Consider the following 20,384-nt stretch of genomic DNA (forward strand, 5'->3'; position numbering starts at 1 on the left):
CCTAATATAGAAAGACTTGGAATTTGCCACTTCATGTTTGACGCTCTGTACCTCCAATATAGTGGCAACCTGGAGCAGAACAGCCTCCCAACATTCCAGCCGGATGAAGGCTAATGAAGCGTTGAAGCTTTCCATCCAATTGGTTTGGGAAAAATGTTCATTTCTCAATGCATATGTGAGAAATTAACATTTGTTTTTTGTGGTCTATTCATCGAATTTATTTATTAATGTGTAATTATTAAAATTCGTACTTTTGTCACGTCCTGCAAGGCAGATTATGTAGAGAAGAGAGTGTGGACCCAAGAGCAGACACTGAGAGAGAGCTTTATTTACAGTAGGAGGCAACATACAAACAAGAGAAGAGAATGGTCATAACTTAAACTAAGAAAAACCTAAACTAGGAATGCTAACAAAAAGATGCAACCAGAGACAAAGATCTAGGAAAAACCTGAAACCTGGAGGGAACAACAGCAGGACGAACGCAGATGAAACACATCAACTCCGAAAGTTGGTGGATGATATCACTCTCATTGGTTTGATACAGAATGATGACAGTCCGCATACAGACAGGAGGTGGACCAGATGTTGCACTGGTGCAGGCAGAACTACATAGAGCTGAACCAGTTCAAGACTGTGGAGATGAAGGTGGACGTTTGGATGACCAAATGATTCCTGCAGCTAGTGAGTCAGTGATGTAGCTCTCTATTGCCTCTCTCTCAGGCTTTAGAAAGTCTATACAGCCGACTGGTGGGCAATAGAGCACCAGGAAATAAGTTAATACTGCAGTCATTGGGACGGTAAGGCAGAGGAGAAAGATTCAGTAATGGAAATACTGGGCATAGTGGACCGCAGACAGGTTTTGTAACACCAGGTACTGCAACCAGAAACGCAATTCTTAGCCCAATCGATTTGCAGATTATGATGGCTAAGCCAGGGACAGCCGAGAACCAATGGAGTACCAGGGGCATGGAACAAAAACAGGTTGACCTCCTCCACATGATTGAAGGACACAGGCTCTGAGCAAGAGTCTCAGAGCCTTTGATCAGCGCAGCGCACGAGTGAGTGTGGGTCATATACAGTAATTTTGCTTGGCAGGTAAGACCAGGCAGGGAAACATCTTGAGTGGTGAACCCTAGTATCCCCACAGTTACTGACAGGCAGACTCTTTTGGCTGCGACGGGCAAGTATCAATTTAGTGTCCTCTTTTCCCGCAACAGAAACACTCACCCGCCAGCAGTCTTCTCCCCCGGTTGGAATGGGATAGCGTAGCTGGTCCGAGCTGCATCGCCTGCTCCTCCCCGTCAGTTTTGAGTACCGCCTGAGCCCATTTTAGCGCTTGTCCCATCAGCAGCTCCACCATGAATGAAACCTTGGCACTGTCTGAGGAAAAGGTGTGATTCTGCTGCCTAAAAACAAGCGCACGTTGGGTGAGAAATCCCCCACTTTTCTCCAACTCTACCGAAAACTTATCTGGTGTCTGCAGTTGCTGCTACCACGGAACAGGGGGAGGAGAGGGAGGAAGAGGACAGGAGGCAGCAACATGTAGCATTGATGGTGGAGGTGAAAAAATTCCAACATTGGAGCACTGGGTCTGAAACACACCTTAAAACTCTAAACATTTTCTCATGGAGATGCAGTTGGTCTGCTTGCAACAATAAAACACCTTGAGCTGTGTTATTGCTGTGGACTGTCCGCTAGGTCCATTCCAGGCTGGGTTGTTATATCAGGGTGCATGGCAAGAACGGGGCCCAAATGCAGGAATTTCTGATCCAAGACAATACATTTATTTACAGTGAGAATGTGAACAATAGTGAAACACTTTCAAAGACATGGCTCCAACCTTGGATAATTACAAACGCTCCACTCCCGCCATGACACACTCCTCTCTAGGTTCCTAACAACACAAGATGTACTGTAGAGGTTAGTTTAGTGTACTCAGTCACAACACGTAAAGATAATTTCCACTCAACAATCCAGCATCAACAGAAGGTCGGCCACACAATTAAATAGTTGCCACTAACGAGGGTACTCAGTGGCAGCTGGTGAGTGTTGATGGAAGACGGGTGTGGCTGGCTTCAGCGTGGGAAATACCTTTTGGCCTGATGATGCCATAAACTGGCACGCATGAATGAACACGCACACGCACGCACGCACACACGCACACACATAAAGGAGGAAACAGGGGCCCGGGAGGGGAGCCAACAGAAAACACAAAAACAAACAAGAAAAGGAAGGGAAGTGTTATCCATCCGCCTGGTGAGGTTAGTGCAGGAGTAAATAATTTCACTATAACCGAATGGTGCGCTTTATATTTAAATAATTTCACATGTTTAAATTATCTTTAAAATTGTAAGGTATCCTGTGTTGCTATGCGTTTTTTATGTTTATGAGCTTATAAGAACAATTGGGTGTGGCTTACTTTGCACTTGGCAGGTTACACGCATGCGCTCAGTGAATGCCACACCTGCACGAAACAGCCAGGGTGTTGCCTTTGTTGAGTGTGTGTAACGCCCACGTGTCTTTTGTATCGCAGTAAAAGTTGTTGGCGTTGGCGTGATGTTTTTCTTTTCCAAGTCTTAAGTAGATGCCAGTGAAATTGATAGTCGTTTGACAGCTTTTATCCAGACAGTAAGAAACTCTCCATGCCGCTGGGAGACTCCCGTGAGACGTTTCTTCAGTCATGATTCGGATTTGTTGGCCCGTGTTTGTGTTGCTACTTTTTGTGGTGAGTCCAGAAAGACTTTTGTGTCGATTAGAAAAGACTTTCATATGGAAAGTAGTTTTTTTTTCTATGAAACAAGCTTAATTCATAATGTGATTCTTTTGTTGCTTTTATTATTTAGGTTTTTCGTCTTTTTAAAACATAAATCAATCAAAATGTATAATAGATTAAAGACAACAAATTATAGTCAAGCATTTTTAAATCTAATCACAATTATGAATAGTAAAATGAGCATTATCGTGATTTCAGTAGGCAATATGAAGCAAAACCGGTGGTTTTGTCGTGATGTCGTGTCAAGGTAGTTATCCCGGAGATAATTTGTAATAAATAAAATCAAATATGTGTTATAAATAATATCAAGCTGAACCTGCCGCAATTTCCTCCCCCTGTCCAAATCATTGACAAACGTGGTTTGAGAATCTGGTATATTGAGCGTTAGTTTAGAAAAGTCGACTTCCCGCAGACGTGATTATGCGCTTATCAGGCAAAACGTCCTCAGTTTGCTGAAATAATCCCCTCCGGCACAACGTGACAACAATAAATGTATAATTTTCAGTCGTGACCCAAACAAATGAACGGCAATGTAATGACATTCATCTTTAACTTTTTTTTACTAAAGTAAAATATCAGCCACGACTGTTGGTTGGAATTGAAGCGGAGTCGACTGGATCCGCGGTCCTTGCCCAGGGCGCGCTCCAGAAGGGGAAACAGATTGTGTCGGGGGCAGCTTCACTGGCAAGACCCCGGTGTTTGCCATAAAATGAATGCTCACATTTAAACTGTTATAAATGACTTGCTTGATCTATAATCTGTCAAAAAATAGATCAAACACATCTCTCCTAAAATATATCAAGTAATTTTGAGGTAGAGGGAGCATCCCTATCAGAAGCTCTAATCAATTTTTGGAAAGTGACTGTTACTTATCCTGTTATTTATCCCGGCAAAAAGTGCCATTGACATTAAAAATGTATTTTTCGGGAGAGAGCTGGCTAGCAGAAGTTGTAACAAATAGAGCAGAACTGTGATGTGATAGGTTACCAAGGAGGACTGGATTGATTATAATATGGTTAAAATGATGCAGTCATAAAGATACTTCAAAAAGGAATAGTTCTTCTATTTTATATCTAACCCAGGGGTCTCAAACTCGCGGCCCAGGGACCACTTACGACCGTGTCACCCCTACTGTATATTGCTGTGAAAAAATATAATGCGATTTGGCCCTTTAGGTGTTTTTTCTTTGGGAGGATTTGTTTGTTGCTGAGTGCAATGTTAAAATAAGTTCTGTAAAAAAGCAAAAAGTATATATTTTATATGAAGGCAATATGAGCAGAGAGTACAAACATCTTGAAGGACCGGGTGTGTTAGTTCAGTGACAGTTATTTGTAAAGAAAACAATTCTCACTAACAGTCAAAACCTAATGTGTACACTTATGTCTGCATTTGTATTTTGTTAAATACGAACAAAATTATAGCAGAAGTGCTGGACCGTGTCTAGGCAGAAAGAGAGTATCAGTTTGTGTATTTGGTAATTCACTGAAAGGCTTCAGTTAAGAGTGAGGGGAGAAAAAGATTTGCACTCATGTTTGCAGTTTTCTCTTGTTATACAATATTTAAAGTTTAAAAAAAACAAAACACTGCATTTTTAGACATATTTGTGGGTGTATTCTTGGGGTTTTTTTCTTACTATTTGAACACGTAAGCAGCCCTCCAATGAGAAGACTGCGCAAGCAGTGGCCTACAGCTCATTAAGTTTGAGACCCCTGAATCTAACCCATTCATAAATCCTGTTCACTAAGGTCTATTTAACAGTATAAGTAAGCATTGTAGACTACAAAACACACACAGAAAACTCTGAAATCACTTTTTTTCAGTCGCTTTTTGGCACAACACTGGCTTACACTCTAGTTCAGCCTCTGCATTAACTAGGCCAGCTTGGACACGCCTGAGCTTTTTTTCCCCTCTTTGTACTATTTTACCTTTTTACCGAACTAAAGTTGTTTGGTGTTGCTTGAATCAAGATGTAATTCGGATGGAATAGCTATTGGCATTCAGACCGCAAACTCAAAAGTAAAAACCTCTCAGGAAAAATTCTGTTGTTCATAACTGAATGTTATTATTATCTATAACTGCTGATTCTTCACTTTACATTCTGAAAAACCTTTAGGTCACTATAATAAATACATTTGGTTTCATAGTTATAAAAGTGTGGGAAATAAGGTTCTGACCTCAGAGAGATTTCCTCAAGTGAATAGAGAGTTGTTTTTAAGTGCTCTGAATGAGTTATTTGATGGCAGTAAAAGTATACAACCACTCCTTACTTTTCTTGTCATTATTACCTTACATGCCTCAACTGAATCTTTCCAGTAGTGGCAAGAGGTGTGTCAGCTTTTGTGTTTACTGGGAAAGCTAGCAGCTTTATAGCCCCTGCAAGGTGCGTGTTTTTACATGCACGGTTTAATAGCATCTTGATTTATGATTAGTTCACAATGTAGCCTGCAGAGTTTGTTGGCTGGCTGAGACGCCACACATGCATGCATACACACACATATTTACATACATACATACATGTATATGTGTGTGTGTGGCGAGCATGTATGTGTGACAACTCAGCCAAAGCGAGAATTTTTGAAAGTAAAGACCTGAAACTTTCCTGCTGTGAGTGAATTATTCTCCAAGTCATATTTTACCTGCTAAAGACAAGAAGATTGACAAACAATTGCAGACTGTTGCTTTTAAGGTTTTTCAAACTGATATATAACAAAAACCTGATCTTTAAGCATCTCTCTAGGTTTTAAATTACAGACAGTAATTCCAAGAAATGCTTGACAAGGATTAAAAATGGGTGTTCTTGTTTTCTTTAAATGGCTGGTGATTTCTCCAAACATGTTTAAGCGTATGTGTTGTATTTCAGGTCCAGGCTGTTGTGACGAAAGCCAAATCTGGAGACAGTCTAATAAGAAGAAAAAGAGCCTGGCTTCCCCCACCATTGAAATTGGAGGAAAATGTGGACCACACACAAAAGACTTCTGTTGCCAGGGTGAGTCATTGATTTAGTTTTTTATTCCTTTTTATTTTGATGATCTTTTAATTTTTTATTTTAATTAAATTGATTAAAATAATTTTTATTATGGTTAGAAAATCATGATATACAATATATTAAGGTTTTTAGCATTAACATACTAAGATATGAGGAATCTATAAGGAATCTGTGTTGTCTTTGTTGTCGTTATTGTCCTATGATTATGACATATTTGTGAATTATGCTATGCTTAGCTTTTCATCTCATTTTCAGATTCATTCAGATTTAGATGATGGTAAAGGAAATCTCAAATACTCCCTGAAAGGCCGTGGCGCAAACCAAGATCCCTTCCATGTGTTTGTAGTTCACGAAAGAACTGGATTTATTCGTGTGACCCAATTACTTGACAGAGAGTTCATCAGTATGTACAATGTGAGTGAGACAAAACGGTTATTTTTCATTATGACTTCAGTGCATTCCGTATCAACAGTTTACATAAATATTTGTAACGTCTTAATTAAACCTAACGAGGTTTCCTATTTTAGCTTTCTGGTGTTGCTAGGTACAATAATGGCACTCTGGCAGAGGAAAACATCGACGTACAATTCAAGGTTACTGATCAGAATGACAATGCACCAGTGTTTCAAGACGTCTATACTGGGCGTGTGGATGAGCTTACACCGAGAGGTTAGTGCTTCGTTTTTATGAAAATTCCTCACTAATCACTATCCGGCATGTGATGACTCCATATTCCCTTATGACTAATATTCAATTAATAAATGAAAACAAAGTTTTTGTTTTTGTTACATTGCTTACAGGTTGAACTTACTTAAATGTAATGTTATACTCAAACTAAACAATGTATTATGGAACAGGGTGTTTTTTTTAATGTACATCAGCTGTGAGATGGGTTGTTTTGAAGGTATTAGGCGATACTAGAACTCTTGATGTTGTCTGTGTAGATTCTCCATCATCCAGGTCGTCTCAACTTTTGAAGATGCCACAGAGAGGTTTTGTTTGTTTGTTTGTTTTTGTTTTTTGAGAAATTAAAATGTCATTCCTTGATATGCTTACAGGGACTTTTGTTATGAAAGTCGAGGCAACGGATGCCGATGAACCAGACAATCCCAATTCCCAGGTTTTTCATACCATCATAGACCAGAAACCACCTCATGACATGTTTTACATGAACAGTGACGGGTCCATCTTCATCAAAAACAAATTAGACAGAGAGGTATGAACTAACCCCACACCAGTTTCAGAGCTATGTAGTTAATTTTTTTATTTGAATTTTGATATTTAATGATAATAATAATCATAATCATAATATGATTATTAATAATACAATCAGATGTTAGAATAATTATTCTAGCATCTGAATTTTAAAGTCCAATGAAAATCTAGTTTAAGACATTTTTTCAGACGGTAAAGTTCAGTAAATACATAATGTTTATTAGAGTAATGAGCAGTCATGTTAATCAACTGATATTTCTATTATTTGCCCAAAATAATTATCATCTTGGTTATTAACCATTTTATTGCAGCTCAGGTAATTTGTTTTTTGTTGTTGTTGTTAAATTCCACACTCTGGAATTCTGTTTTTATACATATGGCTTTCCCTAATCTCAACAAACAACTTGGTTATCTATATATTCAGTAAACTGCTTAGAACAGCATTTTTACAGAAAACCTGACCATGAGAACGGAGAGTGTGTGTGTGTGTGTGTGTGTGTGTGTGTGTGTGTGTGTGTGTGTGTGTGTGTGTGTGTGTGTGTGTTAGTGTGTGTGTGTTATTTTTATTTTACCCTAAAAAAAGTTCAAAAGGACAAAGTTCAAAATATAATTAATGGGCTCTTCAAAGATGTCTACTAAATATAAATTCTACTGCAAAAACCGTATCTAACCAAACAAAGTATACCCACCTTAACTCACAAGCTACGTCCACACTAATGCATTTTCGTTTGAAAACGCATCGTTTTCCCTCCATTTTGGCCTCCCGTCCACACTGAGATGGCGTTTTCAAAACGCTCTCAAAACTCAAAACACTCTCAGTATGTACATGCTCCAGATAGCTTTTCTTCAAATTCTTTAATTCTCACTCACTTTTGCAACTTTGTACTTTTGTGTTACTCGCAGCAACAACTCCACCTCATTGTTAGTCCATTTAAAAAAACTCTGTGCTTTTCCTCGACATTTTGCCGCGACGTTTCAAAGAGATGGAAAGTAAATAAACGGCAGACAGAAATGAGGCAGGCCGAATCTTCTTGCTTTTCACGCATGCGCAATATTGGAACATAAGCGCTTTCAGCCGTTTCAATGTGGACGCACAACTCTGTGAATACGACTGAAAACGCTAGTGTGGATGTGGAGCGTTTTCAGACAAAAATGCCATTTTCAAATCTATCCGGGCTAGTGTGGACGTAGCACAAACTGACCTAACCACAAAGACACTGCAGGGTTACCTTTATAGTGGTTTGGCCATAATATTTACATACAATAGGGGAAACAGAACAAACACCAATAACTTAAACTGACTTATACTTGTAAATGGGAAGTTTTAGAACAAAGTGACTAATGAAACTTCAATCTGTGTGGAAGCTGGGGGGAAAAGTCATGAAACTTTGTTCTGGTCTCTTTGTGACCAGAACAAAGAGACTTGGAGTTAGAGAAACAGTCTTTTTAGTACGAGCGCCTATGATCCTTCTCTAATCCTGCACTGGAGAACATGAGGCAAAGGCAAATTCATGGACTATACTAGTCACCAAATTTATATCAGTGGACAGTTTTTGTTTTTTTCCCTTTGATCACTGAAAGTGTTCCTGGTTAGCTATTTTGCCTACCTACCTAATGGATAGCTAACCAGAAATATTGCTACAGTAAAGTGTGATGCAGTCTCTCTAAGAAATTAGTAACTTATTGGTCTGTGATTTCAGAAATGTGATCAGTATATTCTGACAGTAAAAGGTCAGGACCTAAATGGTGGACCAGAGGGGAACACTGGAACTACCACTGTTACTATAGCTGTTGATGATGTGAATGACAACCTACCAACTCTGGAAAAAGAGCAGGTAGTTTTCTTTCTTGCTCTCTTTTAAATCAACTGTGTAGTTATTTACAAATATATGCAACATATTGCTGAAATAACCCCTATGATTTTTTTTTTATATTCTCCACCTATAGTATGAAGGTAGCATAGAGGAGAACACAGAAGGTGTGGAGGTGATGAGGATCAAAGCACAGGACCTGGACCTGCAAGGCACTGACAACTGGGAAGCTGTATTTGATATTGTCAAGGGCAACGAGGCTGGGTATTTTAGCATTAAAACAGATCCCAACACCAACGAGGGAATCCTAATGCTTGATAAGGTACTGCAGTTTGAAATTAAACATGTTGTTATTATTATTATTATTATTATTATTAATCCTAGTCTTTAATACAGCATAAAAACAATGCAAATAGAAATCTTGATATCTCAGAGCATATGCATTTTAAACACCAAATCTGGCGGAATAGTCCAGTGTCCGTTTGATCAAATTGTCCGGCAAACTGTACTGTCCAGAAAAACAAGTACATGTTTTATATTGTGAAATAGTTAAATTTTTTCGGTTAGTTAAGTATTGCATGCCCATGAGATCATCATCTCTTATCTGACTGTTCTTGGGTCTGCCTAAAAATTTGTCCATATAATTATGAATAGAATTTCAGTATATCTTTGACATTTTCTTTAACCTCATGTACTAATTGGCAGTAGGTTTGTGAATTATTAATGATTAATTGTTTTCATTTAACTCAGGAAGACCATTAATAAATGCAAACATCTGTCATTATTATGATGAATTGTAACAGATAATCTTTGTTTCTGTCTGTCATCTGTGTAGGCTGTGGACTATGAAGATGTAAAAGACATTGAACTTGGACTATCTGTGAGGAACAAGGCTCAGCCATATGGATCTGGGACAAGTGCTGGAATAACTATTGGAGGAGGGGGGGGAGGAGCAGGGGGAGGAGGAGGAGGAGGAGGAGGAGGAGCAGGAGCAGGGGGAGGAGGAGGAGCAGGGGGAGGAGCAGGGGGTGGAGGAGGAGCAGGGGGTGCAACTGGAGCTGCTGGGATTTCTGGTGGGACAACCTTTAAAACCTATCCTATCAAAATCAATGTGAAGAACCAGCCTGAAGGGGCAAAGTTTGATCCCAAAGTTAAAGCCATTCCTGTCTCAGAGGGAAGCACCTCCTTCAACATTAAAGATGTTATTGCCAGCTACCCTGCAATAGATGGAGACACTAGGAAACCCGCTCAAAATGTCAGGTCAGTGCATATACAAATAAGTGCACATTAAAACCACTAAAACTAAACTACAGTGTCACTTTCACCTTTCATTCACCGTAATAACAATATAGCTTATTTCTGCTGTAGGTATATTAAGGGATTCGACCCTAACAACTGGCTAACTATTGACCCAGTCACAGCTGAGATCAAACTGAACAAGATGCCTGACAGGGAATCTCCACACTTGGTCAATGGGACATATTTTGCCAAGATACTCTGCATTTCAGAAGGTATGCTGCTTTACTGTATAAATGCCGACACTTCAAAAATTATTTATGTAAGGGGAGTACCCTTGAAAAGTAGCTTTGGAATTGCAACCCCTGGGAATTTCTCACTTATTAGTCAAGCCAACTTCCTTTACTGTGAAATTATAAAAACATAAATGTAACACAACTGGTGATAGTTTTTACTAAACATAATATTGTAAACAAATTGCCTGATATTTTGTAGACGAAAAAATTATTATTTACTGTCAGGGTATTGATGCATGATTAAAAACCTAATGCAACATAACTACAAGTGCATCACATTGCTGGCTAAATACATCTGTACGGTCTGTATAATGCCGACTTGTCATGAATAAAAACAAAATGGCTATTCAGCAGTAAGATTCATGTAAATAAACAAAATCAATATTAGTTTTACTTTTTGTCCAAACATAGTAATAGTAAAGCAAATAGTTCTTGAACTTATCTCTGACAAAATGGACATAATCAAAGGAAAAATGTTAAATTCTTGCTTTTTATTTCTTTTTTTTAATTTACCAGACACACCTGATAAAACAGCCACTGGCACCATAGCCATCCAAGTGGAGGATTTTAATGACCACTGCCCCATCTTGACAAGTAACATGGAGACTATGTGCACAACAGTGGATGCTGTTATAGTGAACGCTAATGATGAGGATGCATTTCCCAATGGACCTCCTTTTGTGTTTGAGATCCTCCCAGAAGGCACTAAGGGAAAATGGCAAGTGGAGCATCTTAATGGTGAGTAGAAAACATCACCACAATATCATGAGTGTGGTACATTCAAAGACTGAACCACCGACTGGCCAAAGAAGATGAGTGTGTACTTGCTCTCTTCTCTGTGTTAACTTCTTGTCCAAATTTATCTGACTTTTTACAGTTAAGAAATAGACTCCAAGGAAGGATGGCTCAAATGTGATTGGTCACTTTCAAAACAGTACCACAACAAACCTATCTGACGAACTGTTTTCAAAAAAAAAATTGAAATAAACAAAATTAACTTAAATTGCAGATACGGTGCTTTATTTAAGTGATTTAGCAAGGGAAAACAAAAATGGCTCAATCAGTTAATAATAATCACATAATTAAATCAATTTAAATTTTAGAAAAAAGTAAAAATCTTAAATAATCAAATCTAAATTGTTGCTGTATATCTATTGGTTTTATTGAAGTTTTAGTGGAAGAAAGAGAAGACGCTCTGGCTATAGAGGATCTTCTGCTCGCTATGACAAAACTACAAAGAAATAACGGCTAATGGTTACCTGCAAAGAGTTTTATACATCCTCTTCCCTCCACCTTTCCATCTTTACATGGCCAATATTTGCATCCAGTCACTTGATGTGACATCCAAGCATCGTCTCACCTTCTCCCTGTGACCTCTCACATAAAAGTTTTGACCACTTTCTAGCAAAAGCTACTTTATTACAGTTATCACATTAGTTCACTATATTTCACTTCAATTTGCATGATTCCTTTTTACTTCTGTATATGTATATACATATATACACAGTCCAGATCAAAAGTTTAAGACCACTTGAAAAATGGCAAAAAATCATATTTTGCATGGTTGGATCTTAACAAGGTAAAATGTAGAGCTTTCAACATGCTACAAGAAGAAATGGGAGTGAGACAAAACTTTTTTTTGAACATGCAATTTATTGAAAACAACACTTAAACTGAAATAGGCTGTTTTACAGCTGATCAAAAGTTTAGGACCACATACCTTTAAAAGGCCAAATCTGTGCAGAAATGTGGATTCATTGTCATTTTCTGTCAGGTGGTCACACTGTCATGACCTTCTGACGTCAAAGGCAAAAAAAAACTTTTCCCAATTTGAACGTGGTTGGGTTGTTGAACTGCACAAGTATGGTCTCTCGCAGCACACCATCACTGCTGAGGTGGAGCACAATAAGACAGTCATTTGGAGTTTCTTAAATGATCCTAAGGATTGTGGAACAAAAAAGTCAAGTGGAAGACCCCAACGTTACTGGCATGACAAGCAGATGCCACCTGAGATGTTCTCTACGCGCCACAGTGGAGGGGACGTCATAATGGTCTCGGGTGCTTTTTCCTTTGGTGGAACAATGGCGCTTCAGGAGGTGCAGGGGCGTCAAACGGCCACTGGCTATGTCCAGATGTTGCAGAGACCATCACTCATGATTGAGAGCCCTCGTCTGTGTGTTAACGACTATGTTTTTCAACAGGACAATGCTGCAGTACGCAATGCCCGCAGGACAAGGGACTTCTTCAAGGAGAATAACATCACTCTTTTGGACCATCCTGCATGTTCCCCTAATCTAAATCCAATTACAAATTTGGGGGGATGGATGGCAAAGGAATTTTTAAAAAAATGGACAACAGTTCCAGACAGTAGATGCCCTTTGTGCAGCCGTCTTCACCACTTGGAGAAATCTTCCCACTTACCTTCTGAAAATGTTTGCCCCAACTAATTTTTGAAGTGATCAACAATACGGATCAACAACGGTGGAGCTACTCTGAGTTCATGTTTGGAACTTTGATTGACCCCTCGCTGACAAGACTGGCTACAGATACCGACTACAGAATGAAGCAATTGTCAGCGACCTCATTTACATAGATGTAGCTGTTCACCAAGAGTGAATGAGACATTGATTCACTGACCCACATCACCAGGATGTACAACAGCGACATTGGAATGTCGTTCGGACTGGAGAAATATAGTTGGATGATAACGAGGAGAGGGAAGGTAGTCAGAACTGAGGGGATCAAACTACCAGAAGGCAACATTGCAGACATTAAGGACAGCTACAAGAACCTTCAAATCTCGCAGGCAAATGGGAACCATGAAGAGGCCACTAAGAAAGCTGCAACCACCAAGTACCTGCAGAGGGTCAGGCAAGTCCTGAGGAGTCAACTGAACAGTAAGAACAAGATCTGGGCTATCAACATCTTCGCCCTGCCTGTAATCAAGTACCTTGCTGGGACAATAAGCTGGCCACAGGAGGAGATAGAAGTCACTGACGTCAAGAGCAGGCAGTTCCTGACCATGCACGGAGGGTTTCACCACAAGTCCAGCACCCTGAGACTGTGTGCTATGCGGAAGAAAGGAACCTGGGGACTAGTGAGTGTCAGTACAACATTCCATATTGAGACAACATATGTCCACCAGTACATCAGGAAGATGGTCATGATCAACCGCGTGATCAGTGAATACCTCAGGCAGCACAAACCCAAGAAGGAGGACTAACCATCATGGAAGGACAGGCCCCTGTACAGTATGTAGCACCGGCAGATATAGGAAGTGGCTGACATTCAGAAATCCTACCAGTGACTGGACAAAACTGGACTGAAAGACAGCATAGAGGCACTAATCATGGCAGCAGAAGAACAAGCTCTGAGCACAAGATCCATAGAGGCTGGGGTCTATCACACCGGGTAAGACCCGACGTGTAGGATGTGTAAAGGTGCCCCTGAGTCCAGCACATAACAGCCGGGTGCAAGATGCTAGCAGGCAGGGCATACATGGAACACTATAACCAAGTGACTAGCACAGTATACAGGAACATCTGTGCCGACTATGGCCTGAAAGCCCTGAGGTCAAAATGGGAGGTCGAGAATGACTGAGCTAAGATCCTGTGGGACTTCCAGATACAGACGGACAAAATGGTGATGGCTAAACAACCAGACATAGTAGTGGCGGGCAATCAGAAGAAGACAGCTGTAGTGATAGATGTAACAAATACCAACTGACAGGAGCATCAGGAAGAAGAGACACAAGAAGCTGGAGAAGTGCCAGTGGCTCAGGGAAGAGCTCGGGACGATGTGGAGAGTGAAGGTAACAGTGGTCCCAGTGGTAATTGGAGTGCTCAGTGCAGCGACCCCCCAAGCTAGGCGAGTGGCTCCAGCAGATCCCAGGAACAACATCTGAGATCTCTGTCCAGAAGAGCGCAGTCCTAGGAACAGCGCAGAACCCTCAAGCTCCCAGGCCTCTGGTAGAGGACCCAAGCTAGGAGGATAAAGACTGCCTGCAGGGGCGAGCCGGGAATATTTTTTATATAATACACACTACGGAATTATGTAGCAAAGGAAAAATTTGTTAAAAAAAAACAAAACACAGCTCTCAGTGAGCTTCATGATGTAGTCACCTGAAATGGTTTTTACTTCACAGGTGTATCTTGTCAGGGTTTATTTGTGGAGTTTCTTTCCTTCTTGATGGGGTTGGGACCATCAGTTATGTTGTGCAGAAATCAGGTTTGTACACAGCTGACAGCCCTATTTGACAACTGTTAGAATTCCTATTATGGCAAGAACCAATCAGCTAAGGAAAGAGAAATGACAATCCATCATTACTTATGGACTAAAGGTTAGTCAGTCTGGAAAATTGCTAAAACTTTGAATGTATCCCAGTGTATCCTAAGTGCAGTGGCAAAAACCATCAAGCGCTATGAAAAAAAACTGTCTCACATGAGAAAAGGAAGCCCAAGAGTCACCTCTGCTGCTCAGGATAAATTAATCTGAGTCACCAGCCTCAGAAATTGCAAGTTAACAGCACCTCAGACTGGAGCCCAGGTAAATGCCCCATAGAGTTCCAGCAGAGAGTCAGTCTCTACATCAACTATTCAGAGGAGACTGCATGAATCAGGCCTTTATGGTCAAATAGCTGCTAAGAAACCACCACTCAGGAAAAGCAACAAGCAGACACACTGAACCAGTATGGAGTTAGTTGGACCATCATTTATTTTTCAAAAGAAAAACGACTCAAAACACACCTCCAGGCTGTATGAGAGCTATTTGACCAAGAAGGAGATTGATGAAGTGCCACACAAGATGGCCACAGTCACCTGACCTGAACCCAGTTAGATGTTTTAGAATGAAAAGGCACAAGGGCCAACAAGTGTCTCTCTGGGGCACACCTTCAGTACTGTTGGAAAACTGTTTCAGGTGACTTCCTCATGAAGTTCATTGAGAGAATGTAAAGTGTGCAAAGTAAAGGGTAGCTATTTTAAAGAATCAAAAATATAAAACATGTTTTGAGTTGTTTCACTCTTTTTTTGTTTACTACATGATTCCATATGTGTTCATTCATAGTTTTGATACCTTCAGTGAGAATCTACAATGTAAATAGTCATGAAAATAAAGACTGCCACCCAGTCCTCCTCTACTACTTCTCCTGAATCCACAGCTTCACCGCTCACATGTTGGAGCTCCAAAAACCCTTCCCTGCCACCACAGCTGTAGAAGTACCACACCATGTACTATATAAGGTGCACCTGTGTACCTGGCTACATCATCAGCTACACCCCTACCAACTTTATTAGACATGTTATTAGGCACAGTACAATTGTAGCCTAATATGCTGGCTACTTTGAGATTTTTTTTTAGCTAACTAAGCAGCAAACCCCAGATCAAGTACAGTACCTTTTTTGTTAAAGCATATAGTTACGGCTGTATCAGGTGACCCTGAATCCTCCCTTAGTTTTGCTGCATTAGGCTTAGGCTGCTGGGGAATTCCCATGATGCATTGATTTCTTCTTCAGTCACCTTTGTCACTCATTATGTGTTAATAGGCCTCTCTGAATTGACTCATACTTGTTATTAATCTCTTTCTTTCTTTCACAGCATGTCTTTTTTTCTGTCTTCTTACCCTCACCCCAATTAGTCGCAGTAGATGGTCACCGCTCCCTGAGCCTGGTTCCGCTGGAGGTTTCTTCCTGTTAAAAGGGAGTTTTTCCTTCCCACTCATGACAAAGCGCTTGCTCAGAGGGTCATATGATTGTTGGCATTTTCTCTGTTGTATTATTGTAGGATCTATCTTACAATATAAAGCAACTTGAGGCGACTGTTGGATAATTAAAATTGAATTGAATTTTATTAAGGCAGTAGCAACAATCCCACCACAATTTTTACAGAAATTATATAATCTAATTCATGTTCATTTTGTTTCACATATTTTTCTGTTTTCTGACAGACACTGCAGCTATCTTGCGGTCTCGGGAGTCTCTTTGGCCTGGTATTTATGAGGTGGAATTTTTGGTGAAGGATCAGCAGGGGCACATGTGTCAAGATCCACAGAAAGTCAAGGTTGAAGTTTGCACCTGTGAGGATGGAATCATGTGTGGAAAAAAAGGCGCCAAGGGTCAGCCAAGCAAAGAAGCGAAGTTGGGACCTGCAGGCATTGGGCTGTTACTCCTGGGCCTATTACTCTTGTTGTGTAAGTGTTAATTAATCCTAATTGCCATAATGTTTTGGTTTTGGATAATTAAGAGAAGAGGGAAACCACCTTAAAGTTTTTTAAATAAACAGCTGCTGCTGACAGATGTAAGACTATGATACATTTATTGTTACTTTATTGTGTATATAAATTATAGCTTCTTCCTTGAAGGATTACTGCACCCTCATACCTTACATTCAAGGTTAATTAAAACTTGGTTTTACAGTGATTCCGTTGTTGCTACTCTTCTGCAAATGTGGAGGTGCTGCAACCTTCCCAGACCTCTTTACTGAGATGCCATTTGATACAAAGTCACATCTCATCAACTACCATACTGAACGTCAGGGAGAGAACACGGTGAGAATTGTATTTTCTTCACTGCACTGAAGAATATTGGCTAATGTGGTGATGCCTACATGAAAGTTGTGTCAAAGTGATTTTTAACTTTGTACTAACATGTACATTTTTGGTGCAATTATAGGACGTGCCACTACTGAACTTGCCAACACAACTGGATGGAGATGTCTTAAATGTAGCCATGGCTCAAAAACCTGTAGCAATGGATGCGTTGGATAATTATGATTTCGCACAATCTGTTGGATCCCTTAATAGGCTGAACGGGGCTAACTACCAAGGTAGTTACAGAAAAGACATTTGGGGCATGAACCAACAGGATCCAAGTGGTTTCTACTCTGAGACTGAGACAAGAGAATCGTTGGGAGGTGTAGGACTTTATGATGGGATGGCTCTGCCAGACCACTTTTTGAGGAATTATTACGATCAGGTAAGAAATCTCATGAGTTGGAAAGGTTCAGTAGCTAATGAAAAGCAAAGCAGAGATTTGAATTAATTATAGGGACGTGTTTTGATTAGCCCTTAAGACTGAAAACGTATTTAGTTGTTCATAAAAATTCCTTGCACATACCAAGAGTTGACATGAAAAATACTATCTGAATAATTGTGTCCTTTTTACTTCAACAGAAAGTCATTGATGGAAATGATAACCTTGGCGTGAAAGATGGTTTGTTGGTGTATGATTATGAGGGCAAAGGGTCCTCTGCTGGCTCAGTAGGCTGCTGTAGCCTTTTGGAGTCAGACAATGATCTTCAGTTTCTTGATAACCTTGGACCAAAGTTCAAGATTCTCGCGGAGGTGTGCAGAGGGGAGAAAATTTCTTATGATGACAAACAAGTGCCACCTCCTGTGTCTAATGTCTATAACAATCCTCCAACCTCAGTTTCAAGTTCGGTGAGTGTACAAAAACTGTCCCCTCCACCCAAACTGGAGCCAACCATGCCCAAAGTGGAGCAGAGTATGGTCATGAAGACAACGGAGCATTCTGAAATGGCAAAGGAAAGTACAACTGCAGTGAGGGAAGGGATGAATACAATGACAAGAGGGTTGGCAAATCAAGGCCAGATGGTTCTAATACAGCAACAGCAGCCTGTCTACTACACAACCACTCCTGTGTTGCAGCCAATGCATTACGTAGTCCAACCACAGGTTCAGAACACTATGATCCTGGCTGAAGCACCAACCACCAACCTTCAAGGCCTGATACTGGTTAACAACACGCAATCTGGACCTGCCCAAGGAGTATTTGTTCAGGGAAACACTCTCTTGTCCAGTGGACAAGCCCAGGAGCCCACCATGGTGCTGGTGGATAACAGTGGTGCCCAGCGGAGTCATGCAAACTTGATCCAAGCTACAAACTTGATCCAAGCTACAAACTTGTCTGGCTCTCAGACCATGAAGGTTGTAGAGGGTAAGGTCCCTGCAGGGTCAATGAAAGTGCGAAAGGGGAACCAGGCTTCCTATGTTGAGGGAGGTCCTCTACAACCAGGAGACCTTCCTGGATCTCAAAAAACCCTAATGGTCAGAGAGAACTTTGTTCAAGATGCAAATGGTCTGCCAAAGAAGGCTGAGATCTTTGGCTCTGAAAGAATTCTCTACAAGGACAGCCAATCCACTGGCTCTATGACCAGTAAGTTTGGGTCCTCTACTGCTACAGTATCCACTGGCCCTGTATCCCACAAAGTACAGGAGAAATTCACTTAACTGAGAAAGGCAAAAGTGCAAACTTTTGGCAAAGATATGTTCCAGGTCTATTCTTATGACTTCACTATGTGCATATGGGGTTACGGGTGGGAGCTGTGCTGCTTAATTTTCTTGTATGCTACATGGAAACATGCAAAAGATCTCTGTAATGGTTTAAATGTTTAATAGTACAGATAGTAAATGAAATGTTCATTGCAAATTGTTTAATATAGTATTCAACACATTACAATAAATACTAGTAAGGTCTTTTCACTTTATAAACCACTACTATTTCCTTGTGTCCTGTCTTTTTTCTGGTCTCTTCTCTTTCCCCTCATTACCAACTGGTCTCAGCAAATGACTGCCCCAGTTTGAGCCTGGTTCTCCCAGAAGTTTCTTCCTGTTAAATGGGACGGGGTTTGTTTTTTCCTGTTGTTGAATGCACTTGCTGTAGGGGTCATGACTGCTGGTGTTTCTAGTGTAGAGGCTTTACCTTACAATATCAAGTGCCTTGAGACACTGGTTGTTGTGAATTGGCTCTAAATAAATAAAATTGAATTAATGGCTGCAAATATATAACTTTGTTATAACCATTATTTTAACTTGTTTGTTTTCTTTCTAATATGGAAACTTTATGATGCATGTGTATGTTAACTGGACTATCTGAACGTGAGAGAGTGACTGATGGGACTACTTCCAGCTTAAAGATAGCTGGCTCCTTACTAACACTGTGCAACTAAAGCCTCCAAAGTAGTCCTGCTGTGGTATAGGGAAAATCCTATTTTCCCCTCCTTCATACCAGCTTCAACTGGTTTGGCTTTACCTGTAGCTTTTGTTGTTGTCTTGAGTGGGCTGATTTTGCTCTGTTTGCTAGATGTGGAGGCACAGGGGAATTCATAAGATTTATATTCCTAAGATAGGAAGCAATTAGAAGTAAATGTTGGATAACATGGGGACCCTGTTTTGTGTTGCATGTTCACACACTTTCAACTCAGTCATTCATTGACATTTTTCAGTTGTTTGAATGTTGTATTAGGGTTTCATTCATTTTCTTTTGAATGTATAATTTTTAATGGTTAGAAATTGTAAAAACTCAATCCATTTATTACCATATATTTGAACACTCATGTGGTGGCCTAATATCAATGGTAAAGCATGTATTGGGGAAAAACATTTATGCTTAAGATAATAAAATCTTTGGTATGGAGCACTTAAAGGTCTGCAAGTGTTTTATGTTCACTTTTCTCCGTGTGTCAGTTCCACGTTTTTCTACCATGAACTCAAATTTGGAATATAGTGAGTTCATTTTTGTTATTTAATTATTTAAAATCTTTTTTTTTTTTTTAAATATTGGTAAATTGACTGGTTCATAGCACTTTTCATAACACTCAAAGAATATCATAGAGTGATGCTACGCTTTCTTTTGGTAAAATAAATTGAAAAGGCTTCATACAAGCACTGATAAATAAACACAATAATAACAGCTCATTTACATGTATTGCCCAGATGCAATCTTTGTCTACACAGGGAATAAACTCTCAACATCATGTAGACACCAGACTGATAATGCAATGCATCAAGACCTTGAATCCAGCTAGTTTGTTTGTTTTTTCCCCTGTCTTTGTACAAGGACGTTACAAACCAATAGTATGCTGAGGTTCGATGAGTTGAATCACAAATTTTCCATTACATTTCCATCCTTTCAATCATTTTTTATCACTTTTATAGTATAATATTTGGATGCAAAATATAGGAGTACTGATAAAATTAAGCTTCCAAAAATGTAGGCGCTTTCACACCAGGGATTAAGATTAATTTGTTCATTCATGAGAGACGTGACCAG

At 39.9% G+C, this 20,384-nt stretch overlaps 1 protein-coding gene across 1 annotated transcript; it reads left to right on the forward strand.

Moving 5' to 3' along the window:
* Positions 1–2,536: 2,536 nt before the first annotated feature.
* Positions 2,537–19,757, forward strand: LOC120744191 (desmoglein-2-like). Its single transcript, XM_040048373.1, has 14 exons — positions 2,537–2,725; positions 5,634–5,759; positions 6,015–6,173; positions 6,287–6,428; positions 6,818–6,975; positions 8,675–8,809; positions 8,922–9,107; positions 9,621–10,045; positions 10,154–10,296; positions 10,834–11,055; positions 16,262–16,504; positions 16,731–16,861; positions 16,986–17,288; positions 17,486–19,757. The coding sequence occupies exons 1-14, from the start codon at positions 2,681–2,683 to the stop codon at positions 18,560–18,562; spliced, it is 3,495 nt and encodes a 1,164-aa protein (XP_039904307.1). The 5' UTR covers positions 2,537–2,680; the 3' UTR covers positions 18,563–19,757.
* The last annotated feature ends 627 nt before the right edge of the window (positions 19,758–20,384 follow it).

This window comes from Simochromis diagramma, unplaced genomic scaffold (genome assembly GCF_900408965.1).
Source record: "Simochromis diagramma unplaced genomic scaffold, fSimDia1.1 OVJJ01000557.1, whole genome shotgun sequence".
Lineage (NCBI taxonomy): Eukaryota > Metazoa > Chordata > Actinopteri > Cichliformes > Cichlidae > Simochromis > Simochromis diagramma.